This window comes from Somniosus microcephalus, chromosome 19, assembly GCF_052327205.1.
Source record: "Somniosus microcephalus isolate GS21.2 chromosome 19, FLI_Smic_1.0, whole genome shotgun sequence".
Lineage (NCBI taxonomy): Eukaryota > Metazoa > Chordata > Chondrichthyes > Squaliformes > Somniosidae > Somniosus > Somniosus microcephalus.
Genome location: NC_141005.1, coordinates 40,815,249 through 40,832,967, shown reverse-complemented (window position 1 = coordinate 40,832,967; position 17,719 = coordinate 40,815,249). Strand labels below are relative to the sequence as shown.

The 17,719-nt window shown below is 43.5% G+C and overlaps 1 protein-coding gene and 1 long non-coding RNA gene across 4 annotated transcripts in view; one reads left to right on the top strand and one right to left on the bottom strand.

Moving 5' to 3' along the window:
• The window catches only part of LOC147104380 (huntingtin-interacting protein 1-related protein-like), a 171,187-nt gene that overhangs the window by 116,152 nt on the left and 37,316 nt on the right, over positions 1–17,719 (bottom strand). For all 3 annotated transcript variants that reach the window (XM_085961679.1, XM_085961677.1, XM_085961678.1), the window contains exons 2-3: positions 4,339–4,402; positions 2,493–2,635 (exon numbers count right to left, since the gene is read on the bottom strand). In XM_085961679.1, the coding sequence (XP_085817805.1) occupies positions 2,493–2,635; positions 4,339–4,402 (207 nt within the window). The remainder of the gene's footprint in view (positions 1–2,492; positions 2,636–4,338; positions 4,403–17,719) is intronic.
• On the top strand, positions 8,279–12,015 carry LOC147104381 (uncharacterized). The gene is made up of 2 exons (XR_015072325.1): positions 8,279–8,394; positions 9,429–12,015. It is a non-coding gene; the product is annotated as an uncharacterized LOC147104381 (long non-coding RNA).

Genomic DNA, 17,719 nt, shown 5'->3' with positions numbered 1-17,719 from the left:
AGCTCACTCTTGTCAGTCTTCGAGATCAGGGTATGCACTTCTGGATAAACTGTAAATATTATCAATCTTGAAACTGGGCAAGGATTGAAGTAGCAGATAACCAAATGTGTAAGTAATTTCAGTGTAAAGTACTGCCTCCCTTAAATATTCTGCATAATTTTAATGAAATAGTCTCCTGGCTTTACAAAGAATGTCTTCATTGTGCACAAAACACAAAATATTGTAAATGAGAGAGAGACACTTTTACATTAAGCAGGGGCGTTCTTGCATAGAGTATCCACAAACCATTGATTTCCATACAGGTAGTTTTGCTGGAGCATTTTTTACAGTGGCCCTATCATTTTTTCACTATTAAAACATTAAAAGTGCAGGAACTAGTTTGTTTCCCTAATTTATTTAAGAGCCTATAGATATTTTAATATTAGCAGTGGGGCTCCAGTAAAGCAATGTTCAAGAGGAGACTTCAACCTCTGAGCATCGCACTAACTTTTTTCTTTAAGCATGACATCCGTCTCTGTTGGAAAGCAGTGTTTTCCATACCTTTGACCTCTATTCTTGGGATCCAGGAAAAATCCGCTCCCATGTGTGGTCTGAGGCACATGGATCAGCAGCAATGGGGGTACCATGCACCTGTCACCAACAGCACGCTATCAATATAAAGGCACCTTGTGAAATGCCTCCCCGAGTTCCCCTCATCTCCTCAAGCTACAAACTGCCTGCAGCCAAACAACTTTCTCTCATGGTACATGCATGCTATAACATTGTTGGAAACCAGCCTTGCTTCACAACGATGCAGCTGATACAGAATAGATGCACCCCGAGAAGAGGGGGTTTTCCTGATCGTGTGACGTAACTTCAGCAGAAACTCCAGAGAAACGGTGTTTACGCCATTTCTCCGACTTTCCGACGATCTTCCACCAAAGGTTCAGCAAACGATCAGGAGAAGCCCCTTGTAAATTCCAGCCAGAGGTTATTTTGCAAGGTACGCCCGCTGCTGCCAGCACACTAGAATACAACGAGGGAGAACTCTCGGCCTCTGATGGAAACCAGGATGCGACTATCCCCGAGAAGAGTGGTCAGGGCTCAACCTAACCAAGAACGAAGCAGAGAGAGATTCCCTAGAGGAAGAAGTAGCACTCTGTATCCCTTCGGAGTCACTTTAACTGTGTACTAAATGCTAAACTAGTGAAGTGTGAACTAATCAGTCTTCCATCAAGATGGACTTTCAAGCATGTCAGCAATGACTCTCCTTTGATCGCCAACCCCCTTTTCCAGCAAGCATCTCTGGACAAGTTTAGCAACTTAGGGTAGTGTTCTAAAAAAACTATACCAACACACTTTAAACTTGGCTATCTGGTTTAACAAGACCATCCTGGATTCTTTAATAGATAAACTATATGGAAATCAATGCTAGCCAGCACACTTTCCCCGCAATGATAATCTGCTCAACTTCTGCCCCCACCCCGCTTTGAGTCAGAACAAAGATAGTTAGATCACAGAGAACCATATCCACCACATATCATTGCTTTATATACTCCGGGGTAAAAATTGGGTAGCACCCCCTTTGGGGGCCTTTGGGGCGCTACGTTCGCCGGGGCGTTAATTTTAGCACCCCGAAAAAGTTAGCACCCCTGCAGCCGATTTTCCCAGGTAGTGCCCCGAGAGGGAGGAGGGGCGCTACTGGAAGCACCCTGCATCCCTCTTAGGGTGCTGCGAGCCAATATCGCGGCATTACGTGGCACAGCGGCACGTCGCGTCGCAGTACAACAGGTCTTCCTCCCCTTATGAAAGGGGAGGGGCCTGGCGCAGCGCATCCCGGCGCCCAGCTGGGCCACCAGGGATCGGGAGTACCGGCAAACGAGCCTATCACTCAAGAGGAGTGCTGGGCTCATGGAGAGCAGCCGGCATCCCGCGGGTGGGGCTTCACGGGGGCCAGGGACGGCAGAGGGGGCAGGTGCTGGCAGGCGGCCAGCAACAAAAATGGCCACCCACCACCTCCCCTTTAACTAGCGCCGCCCTGGCTACAGGTAGGCCCTCCTGACCCCGGCGGACATAGTGTCCGGCAGTAAGTCGGGGGGGTGCCACCCAATATTACAGCCGTGGCGCAAGCGGGGCGATGCGCATGGCGATGACGTCATCGCCAGCGGCGCTAACGGTTAGCACCACCGATAACCTCCCGCTGAATTTCGTGGGAGGTGTTAGCAGCACCGTGCCCAGGCACTAGTTGATTTGCGCCCTGAGGGCGCTAACAGGAGGTGCAAATCAACCGAATTTAGCCCTCTCTATATTGCATGTTAGGTCTTAGAATTACACTCAAGGGATCTGTAAATTGAAAATAAAACTCACTCCATTTATTAAAAATACATTTAATTTATTTAACACGATTGCTGTGATAAAACATTAAAAAGTATTATTAAAATGAATGACCCAACAGTCCCTGATTTTGACCACTCTTACAGAAGAATTTCATAATTAGATAAAAAGTGACTTACATTTGGATGTCCATCTCTCAGGACTTTGTGTAGGACATGACAGAACTTCCAGCTCATGATGGAGCTGCTGGATAATGGAAGACCAATGGCGTAGGACCAGAAGGTAAATGCCCCTTTCTCATGGTGTGTTCCCAATATAATTCATTCAAAGGAGTCAAGAAAACACAGAAGTAGTAGCTTAAAAAATAGCATAGCTGAATCATTTAAAATTAATATCCATCTGTCCCACATTACCAGCTCCCAATGATGAGTATAATCACAAATTCTGCTTTAGTCTCCAAGGAACATTCAATACGATCTAGCAGAATGCTCTTTTAGAAAGATACAAGATTAGAATAAGATCCTCCTCCGAGAATAAAATTCTTTCATTCCACAAAGCAGGGCATGTTCATCCCATTTACTCAGTCAGATTCAGTAGTTTGAGGTGGGAGCATTCAAGGAAGAGACAAACTTAGAACCAGTCCCCAGTTTAAGCAAACTTTACCGTAGCTTAATTCACTTGCAGCCTTAAACAGCCATCACTCTTAAAACAGTATCACACCCCCAACTCAATATTTAGAAAATTAAACGCTCCATTTTTGTTGTTGCTAGAAGCAACCTTATTTGGGTGTATACTTGGGCTGTGCACTCATTTCCTGATCAATTATCACAAGAGCTACGGTTTAGTGAAAAGGAGGGGGGAAAAAACAGGATCTGACATAATGTCAAGTGGGAAGTCTGGGTAAATTAGACAATCATGTGGTCAAAATTGGTGCTTAATTTTTGCAAGTACGGATGAGGAATTTTCAAGGGACCATACATATCGAATTCCTTCTGGATAATTGTCATCCCCTTTACATTCCCCCTACAACTTCATGTGCATGACATCATGTGCACAGGCACAAGTTAATAAAGGATAACAGATAAAACATTCAAATTTATATCAAAGTAATCAGTGTGTGAACAAGTAGAAAATAGAGACAAAGTATTTTATTTATATATCTTAAGACAAATCTCTGTATAAGTGTGGCCATGGAATGGGAAAGAGAGTGGGAGACACAGTTGATAACACATTTCCTTTCACTTCAAGGAGCGGAGTTCAAACCCAAGCTCGAAAGATGGGATGAAAGCCTCACTTCATTGCCAGCTTCAAGGTAGCTCCAGCCCAGTGTCCCGTGGTCATGGGTCCAAAGTACAAAATGGTTAACAAATTAGCAATAATCCGAATGCTAATAAAGGATGGCTTGGTATGGGGAATGGGAACATCACATCGATGCAGTAGAAAGAGTTTCCAGGCTGGAGTTATTGTTAATGCACGATGGGAGGGAGATTTACTCTTCATCTCATCTATACTATACCCAAATATATGTTGATAGTTGGTCAAAACAGGAAAAAAAATAATTCCCAGGCCAGCCTATTCCTCATTTGAGGAGTACAGAAGTTGACCAATCAATGAATAGAGTGATCATAGTAAGTCATACAGGAAACTTTTTTTTATCCGGCACCGACGTGGTGCCGGTTCATCAAAAATTCCAGATAACCAAACGCTATAGTAAAAGATACGGAGAGCTGACAGCTCCGTATAAAGCAACAAACCCTGTTGCTTAGCAACAAGTGCAGAACAATGGCCACAAGTTCCAAGCGTCTCTGTAGCTTAGCAACAGCTGCAGCCACACTCTTGCACAGCAACAGATGGAGGAAGGCAAGTACAATATGAAGTAAAACCTACTCCTGAATTTTGCCGGTTAACCGAGATTTCCGGTTATTTAGGTGCCGGTAAATCGAAAGTTTCCTGTAAAATGGACTTTACTGTGCGTTATTGATATGAATCTAGGAAGGAACATTTCTTTTAATATAAAAAGGATACTGCGTGCATGCTTTTCCTTGACAGGTACCTCCTGGCTGTTAATAGCTTTGCTGATGCTGGCAGCCTGGAAGAGAAAAAAAGATAGCAACTGTCAGCTCGATCTAAACACTGGCATCAGCAGAACTCACGACAGTTTGAAGCTATGGGAACTGGATGGAGGCAGCTTTTCAAAAGAAATTTGAGCTGAATCTCTTAACCTCACTCATTACACAGTCATTGTAATGCGACCACATACAGCCCAGATCCACCATACACAGCAACAGTAAATTAGGGGGGGGGGGGGGGGGGTTGGGGGGAAAGAGCTTCATTTGGCCCAATCTCAAGAGCAGGAACTGCAGCGGGAATCCAAACAATGCACAAAGCAAGAAATGCTTCAGTTTGTTTAACATGCCCAAGATCTGCCTAATGGATAAGTCAGCTGGAAACCATACATTTGTCTGAATTGTGATTCAATTGATAGCTGCTTTTTCTATCTTCCTCTCTGCCACACAATCCTTGTAAAAGTGGTCTTGGGTGTCTTTGTTTGTAATGAGCGCTACAGAAACACAGGCCATTGTTGTTCAGCACCTTATGCTGTGTGCACTCACAATCTGAAAGACAAGTACCTTTTGACATCTATTAAGAAGTACAATATTGAGTGCTAAATAATTCATTTCATTACTACTAAAACAAGCTGGCTAATTAAAAAAAAATACACAAAGCACTCCAAGTAGGCTACTGTCGACCAGTTCTTCAGGATGTGTTTTGCCGAGAGAGTGAAACCTCCTGGATCCTGAAGACCAGATGGCCTACACTTCAGATGGATTCATAAAGTGTAAGAATCCTATTCTGATGTTTGAAAAATTGTTGTCTTCCATCTTTTTGGCAAACTATCGCGCCCCTCCCTAAAGCGGATAGGACACTCTGGTTCATACACATCTTTAAGAGCACAGTGAATGGTCCTCTTTAGTGGTCCTACAATCAGTCATGTCTTGAGTGGAGTAGGAAGGGATTCCCCCTGCCCTCCAATTCAGTTTTCTCTCCTTTTCCCGAAACAGAGGGAACTTATATGTTTGTAACATACAAGAGGAGTCCAAACAGTTCTCTTTCATGGTTTAACTCCCAGGCATGCGATGGAAAGGATTCCTTCAGCCTATCTTTAAGATCAAGCTGCAAGGTGGATTTGTGGCAAAAAAGGGAAGCAGTTGCTGTGAAGGAGGCCTCCATGCTACACAACAAGGTCACCTAGTACCCTGGAGGAGGAATCAGCCTCAAAGCCTCTCACAAGGACTTGGACTATAGCTGGTAATGAGAAAACCTGATACACAGCACTAGGCTTGGATGTCTAGAACATCATTGTGGCTGGCACAGCACAAGCTGCCCCATGTAGGTCCTTCCACCATGCTGAAGGCGGATGTCTGGTAATACTCCAAGGCACTGTTGGTGTTCAATCAGCCAGCCTGGCACATTAATGAGACCTGGAGAGGTAAATCTGCCACTAGGGGCTAGGATTCTTCTCAATCAGCTCCACATAATGTGGCAGGCCAAAGCCCTAATGGGTAGGCTGCTACTGTCTGGACAAACAGTGAGAAGCTTATCAGTGGTCTGCAGTGGTAGGCGGTATGGTTTTAGCTGGTTATCCATGCAGTATCCATGTGCAAACTTGGAGGTTCCTAACCCTTGGCTCTGCTAACCTGCATCCAAGTTCGCTGGATTTAGGATATCCAAATGATGAGAGCGTGTCTACTCCATATTAGGTTAACAGAAAGTCTACAGGCAATTCTAGATCTCTCAGTAGCTGAATAGGAGACTCAAAACATGATGATGAGATCTGTGCGCACCAGAAATGTAGCTGATCACAATAAAAAAATCTAAAAGCAGTGACACCCCTGTCATCAGGGGAGTCTAAGTACTAATGTCAGTCAAGGCTGGGATTCAGGGATTTACATTCTGCCTCCTACTCAAAAGGAATGGTCTACTGTTGTAGCTACCAGCACAGTTCTGTACTTAAAAAAACAAACTTTTCTTTACCCAATTGCAAATGATTTAATATTCTAAAAGAGACATGTTAATATTTTTACTATAAATAACTCTCAAATTTAGACATTACAAATTTCACAACTGTATAGCTACTCAATAAATGCTTAATAAAAACAGAAAATGCTGGAAATACTCAGCAGGTCAGGCAGCATCTGTAGAGAGAGAGACAGAGTTAATGTTTCAAGTCAATGACCTTTCATCAATAAATCCTTAACTGTTTCTGGGAATGCAATTTGCCATGGTTATAATGCATTAATATTTAAAGAAAGGAGAATGTTCCAACAACAGTTTCCCTATATGTTCATTACATTAGAACAGTGACTACACTTCAAAAGTACTTCATTAGCTGTAAAACACTTTGGGACCTACGGAGGTCTTGAAAGGCACTCTATAAATGCAAGGTTTTCTATTCTTCTAGTGCGAGACATTTGTTCTGAAATCCTAGGGCTGCAGTCCATGGATGTAGAAACTGTGCAATATGCGCTAGATTCATGAGATTGACAGAGATTATTGAGTTTGCTTGTTGCTGTAAAGTGAAGGTTATCAGTGGCTCAGAAAACCCTATGAAGAATTGGAGCCTGGCAACTCCTACATTTCAGCAATGCAAGAAATAGTTTCTAAATTACAGCTCCATTTAAAAATATTTGCGCTCTTCACGCAGTTATACATTATGGGTACCGATGGAGCATAGCCTCCTGGAACTTCCTTGATCTATAGTCAGGGTGGAAATTCTTAAGAATTCTTCTTGAAATTAGTTATAGTTTTTTTTTCTCACCTCCCCCAGGAGTTAGTATTACTATGGGTGGGGAGGGCCGCACAAAAAGGTTACACCATCTATTGGATAGGGTCAGCACTGATGGGCCCAACGATTTCTCTTCTTTTTAAAGGTTCATTAAAAAAAAGACAGTGGAATGGTTTCAAACTAGAACAGAAAGCAGCATCTTTTCCATGGAATGTTGCATTGGGTGGACTTTAAATCGGTGAGTTTATTTTGTCCTATTCTACTTATGTCACAAGTACAAACACTGATTATCTGACACTAAATCAGGCACTGTAAGCTATCAGGTAGATTAGCTTTTCGGAGAAGAAATGAAGAAGAGACATTGAGGTGCTATGGGAGATAGACCGAGAGAAAGTCATATACTCCTGGAGGCCAAGTTCGTCAAAATCAATAGTAGCCACCATATAAGTTGAATGCAAAAGATCCAGGGTGCGCACCAGCCCACTGAACAGGTTAACTGTTAAAGCCCTAGTGGTACAACCAAAACCCAGCAGGTACTGACACAGCAAGCGAGAGCAGCTGTAGGCACTAGAGTCACTGCCACTATCTGGAATCAGTCTCCAAGGTCATCCACATCCCAACCAGCTCAGCCACTGCGACGATCTATTAGATTATACCTTTCACACTGTTTACCATGAACATAATGTATGTCAATGGTGTTGTAACCAAACAACAACTGCAATAACATTAAAAAAGCGTGGAATAAAATGGAATGTGCCAGTAAATACTGCTTATCCATTAAATGCTTATGAAAATTCATTTTTGTATACTGTGAGTGAGTCAGCAGGTCCTCATGGTGAACTACTCTTAACTAAAGCAGCTTCCATGTGCAAAGATTTAATACTAAATTGATAGATCTGGAGCCTTTAAAAAGGTGCAGATCAACTCTCAACAGCACTAAGCAGGCACAATAGCCACTTATCTCCACAACTGTGCTGATGGAGAATAAATTCTGAGGCCCTAAACCAGGAAGGCAAATACAAAAAACAGTATATCACGACAGCTGCACTGACATTTTATATCAATAAATTTTTATGACTGGTTGTCAGGGGCTAGAGTCTACCTAGCAACCTTTGGAAGACATCACCAGATTTTTGTGGATCACATGACTGAAGGAGGAGGTTATAACAGGGTTATTAAACACACCAGCTGTATATCAGGAGCCACAGAACTGGAAATCTTTCAACCATGTGACAAAGAAAAGCTTTAGATCCAGAGGTGGAATCTCACACAGTCTGCCCACTGGAAAGTTACAGGTATTTAAACTTAGATAGATTTTAATTTATTGGCCGCCTGGTTTTCTTTACCTGATTTACTGCGGCAATGTGAGGGTGGATGTTACACTGGAAAGTTTCCAGCCTGGATTTATTGGTCACTGTACTTCAGAGAACCCCGAGCTTATAAAGTTGGTGGTGGGATTCCACAGGAAGGGCCCGTTGCCATGGTGATATGCTGGCTTGTTTAGTCATGTATACCTGTGAAAAAGGTCACCAATCACCACTGTTTAGATCCCGTATTAGGTGAAGCTAACCGGTTATGTTCTTAGGTAATCCGCAAGTTAAAGGAAAAAAGCCACCTCATGGAGCAAATCTAGATTCACACATTATTATTTATGCCATAGAACTGACTAATTATCCTCAAATTTAGCACAGGTATATGTCACGTGAAGCAAATTTGTTATAGTACACCCCAACCAACACGTGACCATAATATGTAGTACAGACTTCTTCACAACGACCTCAACATAATGAAAGAATGGCTTGGTTCCAGCTATGAAAAGTAAAACCTTAGCACCCCAAGGCAAAAGACAAACTCGTCACATGCGAGATGCATAAATGGGAATTGGTCACTAAACTGCAAGAGATTTTGAAGCGGAATGGTAGGTGGCTGGCAGTTCGCCAAAGTGAGCAGACAAGAGCAAAAGGGAATTGAGTGCAAAAGTGAAAGCAAGAGTCAAAGCAGAACCAGACAAAGAGCAAGAGTGCGAGCTAGAGACACCACAATTCAGAATGCATGTGTTCATGTACAGTACCCAGTCTACAAGGAGACCGACTACAACCTCGACATTAAATGGTTTGGTATATTTCTATCGTTGGTTGGAAGGAAGGAAGGACTTGCATTTATACTGTGCCGTTTTAAGCATGTATGGCACTGGATTGAAAAGGATATAAGATAGGTATGAGAAAGCAGGCGAACGGCTGATGGACAAATCAAGCTACAGGAAGTTCTAGCTGACCGTACCAGAAAATATTTACATTAATGACATAATTTTTGTTTGTTTTTGTTTCAGGCCCAAAGGAGGCCTGGCTAGAGCTCCAGTGCATATCGTGAAAGAATACAAGAACCAGCCCAAGCTGCAATGTGGAAACCAGGATATCTCCCCTCAAAGAGTTTGTTGTTCAACATCATCTTTTGCACAAGTCTGAATGAAGACATTTTAATACAGCAATGCATCCCAGATTTTTTTTTTCCAATTGACATCCAGTTCTAGAGGAGCAGAAATGTTCTCCAATTAAATATTGGGAAGACCGAAGCCATTGTTTTCGGTCCCCGTCACAAACTCCGTTCCCTAGCCACTGACTCCATCCCTTTCCCTAACATCTGTCTGAGGCTGAACCACACTGTTCACAACCTTGGTGTCATATTTGACCCTGAAATTAGCTTCCCACCACATATCAGCGGCATAACTAAGAACGCCTATTTCCACCTCCGTAACATCGCCCGTCTCCGCCCTTGCCTCAGCTCATCCGCTGCTGAAACCCTCATCCATGCCTTTGTTACCTCTAGACTTGACTATTCCAATGCACTCCTGGCTGGCCTCCCACATTCTACCCTACGTAAACTTGAGGTCATCCAAAACTCAGCTGCCCGTGTCCTAACTCGCACCAAGTCCCATTCACCTATCACCCCTGTGCTCGTTGGCCTACATTGGCTCCCGGTTAAGCAACGTCTCGATTTCAAAATTTTCCATCCTTGTTTTCAAATCCCTCCATGGCCTCACCCCTTCCTATCTCTGTAATCTCCTTCAGCCCCACAAACCCCCCCACCACACACACACAGATATCTGCACTCCTCTATTCTGCCCTCTTGAGCATCCCTGATTATAAATCACTCAACCGTTGATGGCCACGCCTTCTGTTGCCTTGTTGTTGAGGACTCGGGGTGAAGGGCCACAGAGGGATATCACCAACTTACAAATGAATGGTCAAATCAGGAAGCTGTCATTAGGTGCTGTTAAGCTTGCAATTTTAAAAGCCTGAAGATTGCAGATAGAAAGAAAGACTGAGGGAAATGAAGAGATCTGTTCCAGTTTTAGAAATTTTGCAAATTAGTGATAGTGATACAGAAGGTGTTAAGTTTTGCAAATAATGTAACAAGTCACACAGAAGGCAATTTCCAAATTACGACATTAAAGAGCGAGATTCTCTCCTTCCCAGAGTTGATGGTACCGAACCAGCCGAAATCTTTGCCAGCTTGGTCCAGTTTCAGCCAACACACTTGCAGCAGACAGTGGATAATCCCGATCTTTAACAGCACTTTCAACAGGGCCCCATTCACTCCTTTCCTGAAGGCATTGTTACCTGTGTAATGTGTCCAATCTCACTCACTTAGGAGACAAGGGGCGTAAAATTGGGCTCGCTAGTAGGCGCTACGAGTGCCATTCGGGGACCAAAAGCGCATCGCGATCCCCGCACCCGTTTTTGGGGGTTATCCAATTTAGGCCCCCAAGGTGCTTTTAAATTTGGCACTTTGATTGTTCAGGTCACAGGGCCAATGTTCCACAGTGAGGCTACGTTACACAGTGAGGCTACGAAAACCAGCTCCTTTATCCTGACAGCAGAATCATAGGCCATGAAAACATGGGTAAGGGAAATGGTTTTAGCAAAGTGAAGCTAGAACATGGATGTCAGTTTTCTGCAAGGCCAACTGTAAAAGTATTCAATTTAATAGTAATTGGTTTAAAAATATTAGAGTGTTATCTCACTCTTGACATAAACACAGCTCTGTTAATTTAAATAGGGCTCCTCTCTGTCTCACTCTTTCTGATCATAAATCTCATTCCCAATATTTTCCCATTTGATGTCAATCAACTCTGAATGATGCTCAGTGCCAAGAGATGAAGGTGCAGCACAAATTAACTTAAAGCAAAACGTTTTATTGCATGCAAGTGAAGCCTGGAGTATTACTTCAGCAAGGACAATTGTACTGAAATGTTACAGGCACATTAATCGTCATGATTCAGAGGACATTCCGACTGCTGCTACAGAAATTTACAACACAAGAGAAGAGAAAATAGGACGGATGGATATGAATAACTGCAGGCTTCAGAGGCTGCTATGGAGGCAGGGAAAGCTGCAGACACTGGGGAGCTGTTTACAGGAGTCCGGTGTACTCAATATGAATACGTGCAGCCGGCCCAGATAACACTTTGCAGGTCGTGATAAGCCAGTGATTTTCAAACTCTTTAGTTTTGGTGGCCCCCAGCAAAAAATGACTACACTCCCAGTAAACCCTCACCCCCTGTCCTAACGGCAAAAGAAAACGTCAGCTACCCAAAGCAAAACAGTGCCATCAATGCAGCAAACATTAAATATACAGCAACGGAAAAAAATACAGCTGAGCAGAAATCTGATTGCCTTCTGGATCCCACTGGAATCACCCTTCCAAAGCTCTTGGGGGCGGAGGGGGTTCTCAGGCTCCCTTTTTGATAACTTATTGGATAACCCGCTTCCTTCACTTGTCCCCTCCCCCCATACAAGCAATCACACAGTGGGTTTTGCAGAACTGTTTTTGAACATTGGGAATTTCATGCAGAAAATCTGTACTGTAAGCAGTTTGAAATCTAGTTTTTTTTTCCAACAAAAAAATTGGCCAGACTAGAAGAAAATTGTGATTTTTTTTTTATACAAATGCTGAAGACGAAAGCAATGTTCACCATCTTCACACGATACCAAACAGTGTTTACTGATCTCTGTACAGACCCACAACCAAAAGTTTAAGGGCAGGATTTTCATTGGGCCATGGAGGCGGGATTGGAGGCTTGTGGGGGGTTAAAATCTTGAAATCGGGGGGGGGGGGGCACGAACCCATCCCACCCCCAACCCGCCTCCATGCCAGTTTCAAAGGCGGCGGATACCCGATCTGTGCTGGGACCCGCCTCCCCGAGGCGGGAAGGGGATTAGTGCCAATTAACTGCCTGTTAACAGGTAGTTAACAGGCAGTTTTTAGCCTAATCCCTATTTTTATTGCTGAAGTGTAGGATTCCCGACGGCTCCAAACCACGCCAAGTTAGCGAGGCGGACCGTCGGACTGAAGGGCTCGAGATGTCCGATGTTCAGGTGAGTGATGGGTGCATGAGTGCAGAGGTAAGTGTGTTTGGTGTGTGTAAAGTGTTTAAAGAAGTTTTACTTACCTTTACTTCCCTTTACAGCCTTCCTTCCTTCAGGTCTCGGGAGTCCCTCATCTCACCGGCACAGAAAGCAGAATGGCCGCGAGCTGTCAAAAGTTGCAGCATTCAGCTTGCTGTTCTGGAGAGATCTCTAAATCAGCCTGAGAGGAAGGAATTAACTTGGAGTACAGATCGTCAGTGTTTGACAGCTTCAAAGAGCTGTCAAACGCTGATATTTCATCTGTCAAAAGCTCTTGACAGATGAAATATCAATCTGTGACATCACCTGTTGCCGGGTGGCCCTTAATTGGCCTGCTGAGCCCGCTGGGCAGGCTCAACAAGGTCAACCCAGTGAAAATCGCGTGGGTTGGCCACAACTCGATGGAGGCGGGACTACAGCCCCGAAAGTTGTAGTCCCACCTCCTACACGCCTCCAGTATCAAAATCCAGCCCTAAATGTCTGAAAATTCTTCCGTGCATTATACTTATCCATTATGACTTTTCCTATGGGATACAGGTAATGCTACCAATGCATTTCTACCCCAATGTCTGGTGAAACTGTACATTCATATTTACAGTACAATTGAAAAATATAAATGTTCTTTTAGATTGAAGCACTGGTACTTGGATCTCTTCATAAAAGGTTTACTGGTCTTCAATAGGAGGGAGTCTTTGGCTCAGTGGTACCATTCCCATCTCAGAGTCAGAATGTGCAGTCTTCGAACCCCGCTCCAGGCTCCGGCTTGGAATTCTGGGTTGATTTCCAGGGGGATACTTGTGTCTGGTGGGTGTGGGTGAACCCCCCTCACCTTTCACACCATACAGGACTAACTACCATATCGGCTGGTATAAAGATGGTTACTTCCATGTTTATGTTGCAACCTCTCGGACTGAGAGAACCCTTCCACTACTTAACACTATTCTCTCCATGGGAAGATGTGAAAATATGAAAAACAGAAATAAACTGCCTCCAATTTCTTTTTGCTAAATTAGAGGTGAACAAATAAATATGCACTCGCACATTGAAGAACCTCATCAATTCATCATCTTTGTTTAACTGCCACTTGTGTTACAAAGTAGACTGGATTACTGGGACATGGCTGATATTGAAAAACATCTCCTTGATGTCACAGCATTTTGGGGATGAAGAGTAGAATGATAGAACTGGAACTCCTCTCCCCAAATATCAACACATTTCTTATTGCATTCTGCATCTTCAGTCTGAAGAGCACTTTAAATAAAAAATGCAAAATATACATTACGTACTTGACCTCATTTAACACAAACGGTCTTCTGTGCCCCTCGCTAATTCAGATCCAGAAAGCTGTTGTCTTCAACCGGTTGCTACTTGGTTTAGGATTTCCTTTACCTTATGATACCAGCTGTTTGTCATCAATAAAAATTTGTATGTGAGGGACAGTGCACCTAAACACAACCCAACAATGAGTTATTGTACGCCTTCTACCAACAGCTGGTATTGCTCTCAAAGTACTGTAACTCATTCAAATTGTGCCCAGCTTCACTATTCACTGGGATGGCATGTTCTGCCAAGTTGCCATAGTGATGTGTTAATAGCTTTAACACAATGTTAATTTAAAAAAAAAACTTTTTAGCAATGTCCTCTATGCTCATCATTTTACACTAGATTGAAGCAAGTCCTATATTTCACATTGGTATCCCTGCACACTCAGATTAGCTGGAATTCATGTCCTTATGCCCCGTTTACACTCTGTGACTGATGCCACTATCAGCTTTTAGGAGGATGGAAACTTTGTAACATCTGGAATGGAGGTACAAAATCTCACAGGTGATTTTCACCCCAGCGCGAGACGGGAATCAGTGCAGTGTAAACCAAATATGGAATACAAGTCCTTCCCATCCACCCCAACATTTACATCAATTAAATAGGGACCAACCATTGTGGATAGTTAAAAGCCCATGGAATCCAGGGCAAAGTGTCAAGTTGGATTCAAAACTGGCTCAGACACAGGAAGCAGAGGGTAATGGTCGAAGGGTGTTTTTGTGACTGGAAGGCTGTTTCCAGTGGGGTTCCGCAGGGCTCAGTACTAGGTCCCTTGCTTTTTGTGGTATATATCAATGATCTAGACTTGAATATAGGGGGTATGATTAAGAAGTTTGCAGATGATACTAAAATTGGCCGTGTGGTTGATACTGAAGAAGGAAGCTGTAGACTGCAAGAAGATATCAATAAATTGGTCAGGTGGGCAGAACAGTGGCAAATGGAATTCAATCCGGAGAAGTGTGAGGTAAAGCATTTTGGGAGGGCTAACAAAGAAAGGGAATACACATTAAATGGTAGGACACTGAGTAGTGTAGAGGAACAAAGGGACCTTGGAGTGCATGTCCACAGATCCCTGAAGGTAGCAGGCCAGGTAGATAAGGTGGTTAAGAAGGCATACGGAATACTTGCCTTTATTAGCCGTGGCATAGAATACAAGAGCAGGGGGTTATGCTTCAACTGTATAAAACACTAGTTAGGCCTCAGCTAGAGTACTGCGTGCAGTTCTGGTCACCACATTACAGGAAAGATGTGATTGCACTAGAGAGAGTACAGAGGAGATTTACAAGGATGTTGCCGGGAGTAGAGAATCTTAGCTATGAGGAAAGACTGGATATGCTGGGTCTGTCTTCCTTGGAACAGAGGAGGCTGAGGGGAGACCTTATTGAGGTGTATAAAATTATGAGGGCCCGAGATAAAGTGGGTAGAAAGGACCTATTTCCCTTAGCAGAGGGGTCAAAAACCAGGGGGCACAGATTTAAAGTAATTGGTGGAAGGTTTAGAGGGGATTTGAGGGGAAATTTCTTCACCCAGAGGGTTGTGGGGGTCTGGAACTCACTACCTGAAAGGGTGGTAGAGGCAGGAACCCTAACCACATTTAAAAAGTACTTGGATGTGCACTTGGGATGCTCTAACCTGCAGGGCTACGGACCAAGAGCTGGGAAGTGGGATTAGGCTGGATAGCTCTTTGTTGGACGGCGCAGACACGATGGGACGAAATGGCCTGCTTCCGTGCTGTAACTTTCTATGACTCTGATAATACTCAAGCGTGTGGTTGGGTTAAGCTGCGTTTGTAATGAAGAGCCCAGCCGTGGAGAGGTCACAATGAAAACTTGCAACTGGGCCAGATCACTTACCTCAGATTCTAGAACACAAACTTCCAGCACTAAGTCGTGCGCAATAGATCTTTGAATAAAAATATAAGCGACTAAATGAGCTTACCCAATTCGGCTTAATCCTTTCTGTAGCACTTCAACTGGAGGATCTTGCATTTGAAAGTTACAAGTAAACTTGTTTTCAGTCATTGGGAAGTCTCGAAGACTATTAAAATTGGCAAATCATTTTTATAAAAACCACGATTCTCCTGGTTTTCCTCCCTTCAAAAAAAAAAAAAATCACGCAACAGTGGAAAATACAGTGCTGAGGGAGTGCTGCATTGTTTGAGATGCCATGCTTTGGGCGAGGCATTAAATCAAGGTCCCACCTGCCTTTTCTGATGGAAGATCCCATGGCGCAACTTTAAAGAGCAGATAGCTCTCCCTGAAAAAAACAACCAGAAGCGGATTAACTGGTTATTCGTCTCTCTGCTGGCTGTACGATCCTGCTGTGCTCAAAATTGCTGTTGCATCTGCCCACGTATCAATAATGACTACATTCCCAAGTCATTCACTATATGTGACGCACTTTGAAGCATTTTTTTGACAGACCTAAGGTGCTTCAAAAAGGTTTTTTCATTCCGAGCAAGTGGTTGCTTAAAAATGTCCTTAAACATACCCCTTCCACGCTCCAGAGGTCCTACCATCAAAGTCAATTACACTCTAAAAAAAGGTGACATTGTAGCAAAGTCAGTGTTGCAGTAGAAGTTGTGTGACTATCATAAGTACACAAAAGGAAACAACCCCCCCACCTACACACACAGCCTCGTCAACCAGTTTATTAAAGAAACACTCAGGAGAAATATCACTAATCCAGGTCATGAGGCCGAGCTGATACAGAGACTGCATTCAACGAGTTCGTTGTGCAAGTTGCACATGCCTTCTACCTCAAGTCGCTAACACAGGCCTACAGACCAACAGAACAACAGAAAATGCTGGAAAAACTCAGCAGGCCAGGCAACATCTGCGGAGAGAAATTAGAGTTGACGTTTCGGGTGAACCCTTTTTCAAAAAATCCTATTTTGGATTTCCAGCATCTGCAGTATTTTGCTATCCTACAGGCCAATAGTTTGGTTGCTCTTTATGGAAGCTGAAAAGAGATCAAATAACTGTCATCTGAGATTCACGTAAAATACATCGCAAAATTCAGTAGAGATACATCCATATTTGCTCTACATCATCCTTAATCAAGTGCTTAGCTAACTTCAGAGGTTAATGGCTATCTAGCACTTTTCAAACTAGTAATGAAGCTGCTTACCAGCAAATTGGAGTATCACAGCTGCTGTTTAAGGCAATACCTTTTATTAACAGAACAGGTTTTTAAATCTAAAAAAAGACAAAAGCTTGACGTTACATTAACTCCGTCTCATGACCGCAAGCTTTTATAGGTCCCTCCCATGAGATGTCTGGCACTGAAGATGAGCACAAACCCTTTGTAATTAGATATGCGAGTACAGGGTGTAAGAAACTGTTGCCTGGTTCGGTATGTTCTCCACCTAGAGAGAAATGCGAACAATCGGATGACATTCAAAGAGAAGCAAGAGCAGACCTCACACTGGAATGAGAAGTTTCAATTCTAGGCTTTGCCTCTACCAGGTGCTGGTTAAACGTCTTGTTTCATCACCAGGTGCTGGTTAAACGTCTTGTTTCATCACAAGGCTGGTGAGCCTCTTTTCTATATGGTGTGTCAAGATTCTACAACTGAACATTCAGCATTAGACAGCCAGTGAAAATCACTCCAGTGGATGCAGGGTTTTCAAGTTTGCAAAGACAACTTTTATGATAATTAATTTGGTATCATTACTCAACATAAAGGCCCGTATTTTCCGATCGGAGGCTTCCTGCATGCGGAGGCCTCCGATCTGGGAAAAATCTACGCCCTTACCAGAGGGCTCTGGCGGTACGGACATTTCCGCTCCTGGGCCTCTGCTCAACGAAATGCGCAGAGGCCCAGGTATCCCAGGGGGCGCAGGTGGTTCACAAGCGTCCCAGGGATCACGTGGGCCATGGGGAACCAA